Source organism: Octopus sinensis, unplaced genomic scaffold, assembly GCF_006345805.1.
Source record: "Octopus sinensis unplaced genomic scaffold, ASM634580v1 Contig19031, whole genome shotgun sequence".
Classification (NCBI taxonomy): Eukaryota; Metazoa; Mollusca; class Cephalopoda; order Octopoda; family Octopodidae; genus Octopus; species Octopus sinensis.
The window spans coordinates 1-10,393 of NW_021836170.1; the positions used below are offsets into that span (position 1 = coordinate 1).

Consider the following 10,393-nt stretch of genomic DNA (forward strand, 5'->3'; position numbering starts at 1 on the left):
CAAGTTCGTGTTTTTCTCTCTTGGCATCGACCAGGTCGTCTGCTCAGTCGGATCACCATTCAACCCATGATATCTGACGACACCACAATTAGAAGACCTATTGATCCATTATCTAAAGAACTCTAGTCCGATCCTGTCACTGAACAGTCTGGGACTCTTAGTAAACGTCACTAAAATCGAAATCCTTAATGTTAGCATTCTCAAAACCACCCTCCAATCGGCATGGAACAAAATCCTGGACATTATACACGATCGATCAGTCTACGAATCGGCCTATGCATTGTTCTTGTGGTCCTCAGCAGTGCTCTACAATTTACTATCCTACAGGATTGCAAACTCCAAAACTTACATGCAGACTTTTCTGCCTTAGTCTTCGCACTGCCTTTTTTCAATTTCCATTCCTCAAAAGAACAGTAAAAAAAAAGAAAATCGAATCAATTAAAAGTTATTAACATCATATCTTTAAATTATTTGTATATTAAGGCTCAAAATAAATAATCTATTAAGCTCACTCAAAAAAAATTTCAAAGTATAATAATAATCATTTGGAGTCTACACAAGCTCGTTTTCTGGCAGGAAGTGATTTTAATATAGCTGAAGTCCAATCCCCCATGTTAGCAAATTCGACCAATATTTGATAAACTGACATAGTAATTAAACATACCTTGATTAACAGTCAAAATCCAATTACACTCGCGTTTAATCAACTCTGAACTGAGAGGTAGACGTCCGTGTTTTATATTTTTCTCACAAGCAATGTTAAAACACAAATTCTACATATTAACAATAATATGTTCACTTTGTGATGATTGTGATCGATAAGACCACCAATTACATACACTTCTCCTTCACATAACTCATTTATTATGTTTGGAGAGTCCCCCGTTAAATAAGTGATAGATTTATCAACAAAACAGTTCAAAAAATAATCAGAATGAGTGAATATATCCCACTTATTATAATCATGAGGCATTAATTGAGTCATATATTCATCCATACTTGTAAAATGTAATTGTAAAGGATTTAAAGACCGCCGATTGTAACTGTAACACCCGGCTAACTGAGTCGACAGTTTTTTACAGTCCTATTTGATAATTTAAATGGTTTTAACATTAACGGACATGTAATTTCTAAATGAACAATCTATAACTACGTGAAAGAGTTTTTGGGAATTACTCATTCGAGTAATAAGACAAGGTTTACGTTTTTGAATTCTTTTTTCACGTTTATTTTTTCTAAAACATTAAATTTACAAATTCACTTTCGTTCTTGTTTTTTTTCTTGACGTTTTTTAAGCTTAGCCTCTTTCTTAAGTTGTTTTTTAGATTTTATATTAATCACAAGATCAGTCATGTGCAGGCAAACTTAATTCTATTTTAATATAATTAATAGATTAAAAATATTTTTTCGGAAAAAATATAAGTTAAAGTTTTCCAGCTAAGAATGCAAACATCAAACGGTCCCCAGTCAGGCCCCAACTAAGTCTTTTAGACTGGAAGATGGCTATCCAAGAAATTAATGCGATCAAAAATACGAGAAGGGACACAAACGACATTTTCACGTCTAAAAAATAAGGTTGAGAATCACAATATAAAATTTCCCTATCTTCATTACCACGATTATGAAATAAGCAAATATTCAATATCCATAAAATTGGAAGAAAGAAAAATCCAGCTAAATTAACAATTAATAATTACTACCAATGAAATATCTTTTAGATTCCTTTTTAATATTCTCCACGTCACTCATGAAAATAGGATATCTTATTGTTTAAATAAATAATTTTAATTTTAAATAATTAAAAAAATTTATTAATCCAAAAAACCAAGTAAAATACAGAATATCTACTCCTTCAGCGGACATCGAATTTAGCTATTTTTAAGGAAATTAAAATTATTTATTATCGAGATTATATAAATATGCTTTCAAATTGAGATTTATAGAACTGGCAACGGGTTTCATTTGGTCGTAAGTGGCAAGACATTTAAACTTGGGAGAGTCAAGTCCTCCTGTCGTACTCAGCAGTCGAAGACACACCAAAGTAGACAACTACGAGTCATTTAAACCACAACAACATGACTATTAACATCATATTCCAACATGTTTGACATGTGTTCTTTAACCACGTGATGTATAGCACACAGTCTGTCCAATTCAAACAACTTAGGTCCTGTCGTTTGAGTTGTGGTCTAAACATTCTTAAATAATCATCACAGTCTTTGGCATAGCCTTCTTTGACGTCTTCTTAATAAAATACTGCACATCAGTCGAAATTGGATTGTAGGATGCAATGTAGGCACAAATAAGGACAAGTTTAGTATTCTCTGGAAGATTCACCAAGTCATTGTTAAGAGACTCACAATCAGTCTTTAGAAAAATAGATTTTGGAGCCATAAGTAGAGAAGGTTCGAGAATTTTCCACATTGAATGAGCAGTCACATTTTTGGAAGAAGATTGTAATATTTGAGACCAATTTGAATGATTTCGTGGAGATTAAACGTCCACACGTTCATAACACTGACAAGAATGTCTACAAATAATTCAGTTAAAGAGGAAGGAGGCAGGTGAGCCTCTAAAATTGTCTTGATTTCATCTGAAATGTATACATAGTACATACTAATTGTGTAATGAGGCAAGTGTATTGTCAGTCCTGACATATCACATGGATTTTCACTAATATACACACAAGAGACGTCTATTTGAGGACTATAATCGTTTAATTTGCTCAGAATTGACAATATTTGAGGCGACAGCTTATCCGCTGAGTCAAAAATCTGCAACCTTACATGACAGGGGACACCAATGTAAAATGTTGTCCTGTCTTTCCTGCTATGCTAATAAAGTCAGAGACTGTTTCCCCGGAATCGTTGCATGTCCCACAAAGAACATTCCAAAATATAGACTCGCTGTAGCATTGGGCACAATCCAGATATACTGAATTGAGGGGATTGTCTTTTATCAGGTAGGCCACTGTACATGACTTTCCACAGCCTTGAGGACCGACAATATTTATGGATTTGTAGGGAGTGTATTTACTCTATGACATAGCAAAAATTTATATTTACAGAATTTAGTATTTTCCTTAATAACTCTAATTTCTCACATCTGCACGTCGAGATAAACGGAGGCATTTAAAATTATTTATGTTTCTCATTTTATTAAATATGTTTATAAACAAAGTTTAAATATATTAAGACTTATTATCTTCATAATCAAATATTATTTTTAATCAATGAAAATGATATCATTGATATATTGAATAAACTAAAAGTTATTTAAATGTAAATTGAAAACATTTTACAAGGTCAACATAAACCTAATTTCACCATTTTATTTGATTAGTTTGAAAAAAGAAATAATTATGCCAAATGTTTAATGTCAGAAATTGAAAGCGATTTAACTTTGGGTTCTCCTTCCACAGCATTAACACTAAAGATCGATAGGGCACAGTTGTATAATTTCAAGGGCACTTGCTCGTCGGTAATCGACTTGAGGATAATTTTGAGCGCTCCATGGTGTGTTACCACCAAAACAACAGGCGGTCGTCCCTCAATCGTATATGGGCTATTCCCAATTTCCTCAATTTGAGATTTGAGTATTTCCTTTATAGCATTTTTACATCGTTGTTGAAACTAATCTGTGAAAGAAAAATTACTCACATCCTCCTCTGATTCGACTCCTGCAAGACTTGATCTGGTTATTTGTGAATATGGCAGTCCTTGGTACTTTCCCAAATACTATAAAAATCATTTTTATGTCTAACCCTTTCTCTAAGAGACTCTAAACGTATAGGGGTGTCATTATAATATCTATTTCCTTCGGCAATAATTCTAGCTGTCTAAAATTCTTAGAAATATACACTAACCTCGCTAGCACGTGTTAAATCGCTTGTATATATTCTCATTATTGGGACGTCACTTAGTTCAACTGCTGTTTTCTCGGCCTGGTCTATTCCTAGTTTAGAGAGATGTGTGTCCATTTGACCTGGAAATATAATAAATTTACTATAAGCCTTGACACAATCCCATCTCGTTTGCTTCCGTCCGTCCACTTAAATTGATTATTCGCTAAGAATATACTGCCGTGTGAGGATAAGCTGAAATAAATGTTCGCACATGCCAAAAATAATAATTTTTCCGATCAGTATTTATTAAATAAAATACTTAAAAATCAATAATCATTTTAATAATTTTGTAATTTTAATTATGTAAAACAACGTAATTTCTTTGCACTGCTTGTAGTTACCGCATATTTATTAGATCCCGTCGCAGTATCGATGGGCTACTTTTGTCTTTTTTAATATGGTTGTTTACCTAGGAAATTGACCTTTTACCAATTTGACGTATTTTTATTGATTTAAAAGGACCTTTTAATCGTTTAAAATTGAACTAAAATCTAATTCGATTCAACAAATAAGAAAAGAAGGCTGTACTCTATAATTGTTGCCTATTAAATTAGCCTCATTTTAAATTAGCGATTTTAGTATCTTAAAAATTTCTTCGAGAAAAACTCTTAGATATAAACTATAAAAATCACAAAAAAAATTAATTCTTGTATTCCATTAAATATTTGGTTTGCTCATTATCCAGCCCATGAGTTATCATCATTCTACGCAGCGTCTAAGACTGCCACATCAAAAAATCACCTCTGTGTAGAATTCTCCCTTAACTGGAAGACCCAAAAATGCCCTGGTCTTAATAATTCTCATCGCAGCCATTGACACAGCCGGAGACATTTCATAAATAAACCTTTTCGTTATTCTTCCAAAACTCACTTCATGCGGGGAAAAATCAGCTCCAAAGTTTCAAGACCTCCAACATAATCGTTTATTTCGAATTGGAAGCCAGACTTTAGAAACATCAACGCTGTGTAATTCACGTGTGTCGTGGGGAGAATAGATGGACTCCATTTGGAAATTAAATCCTCGATTTTCTTAATAAAAATTCGAACATCAATCCCTTTTTCATTATCTTGGTTATTCCTGAGATTAATAATCCAAAATACATCATCGTAATATTTTTTTTACATTCCGAGAGCATCAAAATTCTCCGATAGATGTATTCATTATTCATATGAGAAAAACACTCAGTACACGTGTTTGATGAGTCCACAGAGTTCTTAGAACAAAAGGGACAATTTGTAGATGATAAGAGTGCCTCAAATTTATCGTCGCTGCACCGTGGACAGCGACAAGTAAAGCAATAGGGCTTTAACAAGGATTGTCGCTCCTCGTGGCTATTCATGACGTCAATATATGTTATCGTGATAGTAGTATTGCGAGGAATGTCCTTCATGGCGACCACTCGTTGTTGCAATCCATTGAAATTTGTGGCTGCATTGGGAATGCAAGAATGGTCATACTTTGATGTACTGAATTTAACGTATGAATATATTTACTTTAAATAAAGACCAACTCCTATTTTCTCGTCAAAATTCAAAATTTCAAAACTGTTTGTTTGCATTCGACAGTAAATTTCCACAAGTTGTGAAAAATCTTGCAAATCGTGCACATTCGAACAATATTTTTCGGCAATTTCAACATTCTTTTTCATTCGGTCAGATAAATACTCGAAATCTAACCAATTGTGATATTTTACGATTACTAGACACTAAGTCATAAAAACATCTCCCATCCGGGCCCTCTCGTTTGGTAAATAATCCCAATTTGTCCTTTTATATAATTTAAATAGATACTTTGATAATTAAATGATAAAATAAACGAGTTGAGTCAGAAGGGAGATCGCACGAGTGTTGCACGAGTTTAAGTTGAGAACATTCGTATTTATGGATTTTCCACGATTTTTTCTGTGAATAAATAGTTTTTAATACTTGGCACATGCTGGAACAGAAATAAAGGATATTGCAAGCACTGCACTTTTTTAAAGGTCTAGAATATATATTACTCTAAATTACCTATCATTTCTCAAGCACCACGAGCAGTTAACTTTCAACAGTGATTTTTTTAATATGTGTACAAATGGAAATGAGGATTCGATAATGTCTCCACACCTGAATTGCATAATTTATTTTATTGCAAGTTATGTTAATTTAAAAATAAAAAATATCATGTCGAAAATTAATTATCAGAATTAGTAAAATTAAATTTATTAAAGAATAACTCCCAGAAAGTGCTCTTAGATCAGTAATCTCCTATACTGTTTGTCATATATCTGGAAGCTGTATTGAGAGAACTAAAACCATACTATGAAGGAAAGATCAATGTGGGGGCACACGCGGATGACGTGGATTTTATTTCTTCCGACAGGGACGCTCTGAAAAGCCTACTGGAGGTGATGCCAAATAGACTTGCTGAGTGGTTCCTCAATGTAAATGTGGAGAAAACAGAATTTACTGAACTAGCAAGACAGAAGTCTAAGCTGGATGAACATTGGAGAAAAGTAAAGAAACTCGGATCATTATTGGGAGACGAACAAGACGTGATTATGCGAAAAACACATGCAAACAGTGCACTACGCAGTTAAAGAAAAATTGACTAAAACGCAAAGGACTTAGCACAAAAACACGGATACGACTATACAATTCACTAGTGAAGCCAATACTCCTATATAACGCCGGAATTTGGGGACTTTCCGCTACAGACAATGACAACCTAGACTCTTTCCATAGAGATCATCTCCGACGTACTCTAGCCTCCAAGTGGCATTCAAGGTTGAGTAACAGAACAGTTTATGCCAGAACATCAAGCAAACCAATCTCGCTCGAAATTACCGAATGCAGATAAAGGCTGTTTGGACACATTCTAAAAATGGATTTGAATGCACCGGCAAACGCCGCTATGGAGGACTATTTCGAAGCTATGGGTCATGGTTTCCGTGGACGACTAAGAAATACTCTCCCGGGTACGCTGGATAGAGACCTAAAGAGGGCTGGTAAAGAATTGAAAGACGGAGACGATCTCGATACACTGCGGGACGTCACTTAAGATCGCGGGAAATAGAATAAACTAATTACTCTTATTGTTTCCTGTGCTGCACAAGCTTTGTCGTGATTCATGGCATCGCAAAAGTGCCTATAATAAGTGCTCTTCAGACTGCAAGCTTTCGTCAAGGTGCAGTTCTCTGTTTTTGCTGACTAAATTTCAAGAAAGGACAGGATCGGTGAGCATCAAACGAGATGCTTTCAAGAGTCTTCTTAAAAACAGTTGACTGAAAATAAGCTTGTAAATAATTAAAAAATTGGATTTTTGATAGCTTTCTGCTTTCATTGGCAAGAGTTGAGATAGGTCGTTTTATATGCGTATCCAACTCTGTCAACTGTGTTTTAATCGTCATTTCCAAACCTCTTTTAATTGGGAGTATAGAGTTTTTCAATAAATTATTTATTTTGTACTCCCTAACAGTGTCATTTTATTTGGCCTCCTATTTGTTGCATGCTCTTTTACTTTCTAGTATATTGTGAATAATCCAAAAACTTGAATAAGTAAATATTAATTATATAATCTTCTCCATCAGAAGTAGCGACTTCCTCTTTTCCTTTCGAGGTGCTGACAAACACTGGAGATGTTGTAATCACTCTTATTTGGTGATAAATCTCCTTTATTCTTCTTTTCAGTAAAGAGTCTTCCCTACGGTTTAACTTTGCTCCTATAAGAAGCAATCATCCTCTCAAGAGTTTTCTTTATAGTAAGTGATTGTATGTATGCATGTGTTCTCTCACTGATATAAAGCAAACGTAGATATTGTAAGCATTTCTGCATGAAGAATCGAAAAAACTTCTTTTGCAGACACCACTTCGGTGTTTTAAGTCCATAAGGAATCCAAGAAGCATAAGTTCACATAAAACAAAAATTGAGCTCAATCGTCTTCCAAAATTGTTACGGGAAAAGTATAATCTTTGTTTGTTGGCTGGTCGAAAGTGCATCTTGTATTCTATTAATTTTGCTCGGATTCTATCGTCCACCATTTCATATTCAAATGGCACAATATCAACTAGTCCAATGTAATATTTTTACAGTCAAAGAGGGTGTTCATTAATTGCTTTGACCAGATTCACTCCATTCAGTTTTGTATTTGCTAGCCTTTTAATTCCCGTGATTACTTCTTTGTATTTGCTAACCTTTTAAATCGAGGATTATTTTCAGGATTTCCAGTTTAACTTTCAAGTACTCCCAGATACTTATATCAATCAATTTTGTCAAAAACTTTTACCTCCGTTGTTAACAATGCAGTGTTCACGGTTGATTTTTACAGATTTTTCTCCAGCCCAGCTGCACGGAAATAGCGATTCACCTTTTCCATCATTGGAACAGTAACATCCTCATTTTTGAGACGTTTAAGTCATCGATTAAGAGAAAATGATTAAATGAATGAATTTTTTATTAAAACGGAAAAGCCGAAAAAATAGAGAGAAAGTTAATGAGACAACGTATGCCTGTTCTCCGTTGTTTCCCTCTTTTTTTTAATTCGAGAGGAAAAGGCTCTCTCAATAACACTTCCAACCGTTTCCGTCCCGTCTTCCATCTCTTGAGGGATGGGTTGGTCTAGCTGGAGTCCATTTGCCAATTTGATGGCATATCGTCTCGTCTTTTCGATCTTAGTGATAATGCCATCCCTCTCAGCAGTAGGGTACCATCCCTCGAACCGGTAGGTAAGCAATGGTTCGACGCATGTTTTATAAACATATAAAAACGTTTCCGGACAAAGCTGGAAGTGAATTATGCTTCTGAGAATTTGAGCGCATTTCCTTCTCCTTGAGTCGATGTATCTGAAGTAAGAGCCCTTGGATCCAACTTCAACCCCAAGGTATTTCAGGTTCTCCGTTGCTGTAAACCCATAGAGGTTTCTCGGGGGTTTTCGTTTAGCTCCCTGTTTTGCAATCCAAGTGGCGGTGCACTTTTCTTTTGCGAGCGTCAGTCCTTTTGAAATGCACCACTCTTCGACTCTTGTCACGTATCCTTTTAATTTCCTCCACGAGATGTCTTTTCTCCACAAAGCATCCGTTATTAGTATGTCGTCCGCGTAGATCATGAGACGACTGGTAGGATCTTTCAGTTTTGGAATATCAGCAACGTAAATATTAAAAAGCAGAGGGCTCAATACCGAGCCTTGAGGTACCACTCTTTTAAGATCGACAGATTCCGACAAACGGTTTCCGCTATGACCTCCTCATTGATAAATAGGTCTTCAGCCAATTGACCGTTCTAGACCCGGGTTTGATTTTGGCGACACTTTCCAAGAGGCCCAGGTGCCATACGCTGTCAAAAGCTTTTGAGACATCGAGGCAGATAGCAATAGTCGCTGTATTGTTAGCAAGACTAAGCGAGATGACTTTCTCGAGTTCTCCGAAACAATCACCACAGGATCTTTTTCGTCGGAATCCCCACTGCTCCGCTGCAAATGCTTTTTGTTGCAGCTACAATGATTCCCAGTTGAATGAATGAATGAGAAAATGATTTGTTGAGAACAACGGACTAACTTAAAATAATATTTACTTAACGATTGCTTATTTAATCAAAATGTAAATTTTAATCGGAATAAATCCACACCAATAATTATTTAGCGATAGTTATAATTCGGGTGATTGATGACTCGTGTGTGCATGAAAAATGTAGTAATAAGCATTCCAATCATAAAGAACCCGAGTATGACCGCAGTCGCAATTTTATAAGGAAGAAATTTGTCGTAAGTCTAACAGTACAAATAAGTAGAAAAACATAAACTGTCGAATTTGATTGTTCACATTTCATAAAAACCAAAAATAATGTTACAATAAGAGATGATAAAAATAAAAGAAAAGATGTATTTCTATATTAGTTAAATATTGAAAACAACCTTATTTTTGTATTGTTGAAGTGTGCAGCTAATAGAGCAGTTAGAATTGTCAGACTCCAAACAACAACAATTATTTGTAGGCCTATTCCAACCATTATATATAACCAATGGAAACATGATTTAAAGTGCCAGTTATTGAATCGCTGAATTATTAATAACTAATTTAAATATTCTGCTAGTTTATGTAAATTCAAATTAAATAAAAAATTGATGTTTCTAGTTTTTTTAAGATTAAAAAAAGAAAGATTTCTTAGAAGTACATTATCACTTTCTTTGCCAATATCTATACCATTTTCAGTTCAATTCTGACATTTTTATATCAATTTCCACAAAACAATATTCAAATTTGACAATGCAATATTTAATTTAATTATTCCGATATTCAATATACACCCCTCGTCACCGAAAACCGGACAAGCTATTCTTGATGATTTTATTAATTAAATATGAAAAATCAAAAACTTACGCTTAAATCAAAAACTTACGCTAAAACGATCATCGAGAACGGACATGGCTTTTCCAACGCATATCAATAGCCATCTTGCGTGGGAATTGCCATTCCATCTTGTCCTCCTAAACATTTTGACTTTAATTTAAACACT

General features: G+C 34.6%; 1 protein-coding gene across 1 annotated transcript; it reads right to left on the reverse strand.

Moving 5' to 3' along the window:
* Positions 1 to 799: 799 nt before the first annotated feature.
* LOC115231984 (tRNA methyltransferase 10 homolog A-like) lies at positions 800 to 1,353 on the reverse strand (the record flags this gene model as incomplete). The annotated part of the gene is made up of 2 exons (XM_029801857.1): positions 1,264 to 1,353; positions 800 to 1,084 (listed from the first exon to the last, which is right to left on the reverse strand). Coding segments are annotated over exons 1-2 (375 nt in total), but the record flags the coding sequence as incomplete, so codon positions are not given.
* Between the last annotated feature and the right edge of the window lie 9,040 nt (positions 1,354 to 10,393).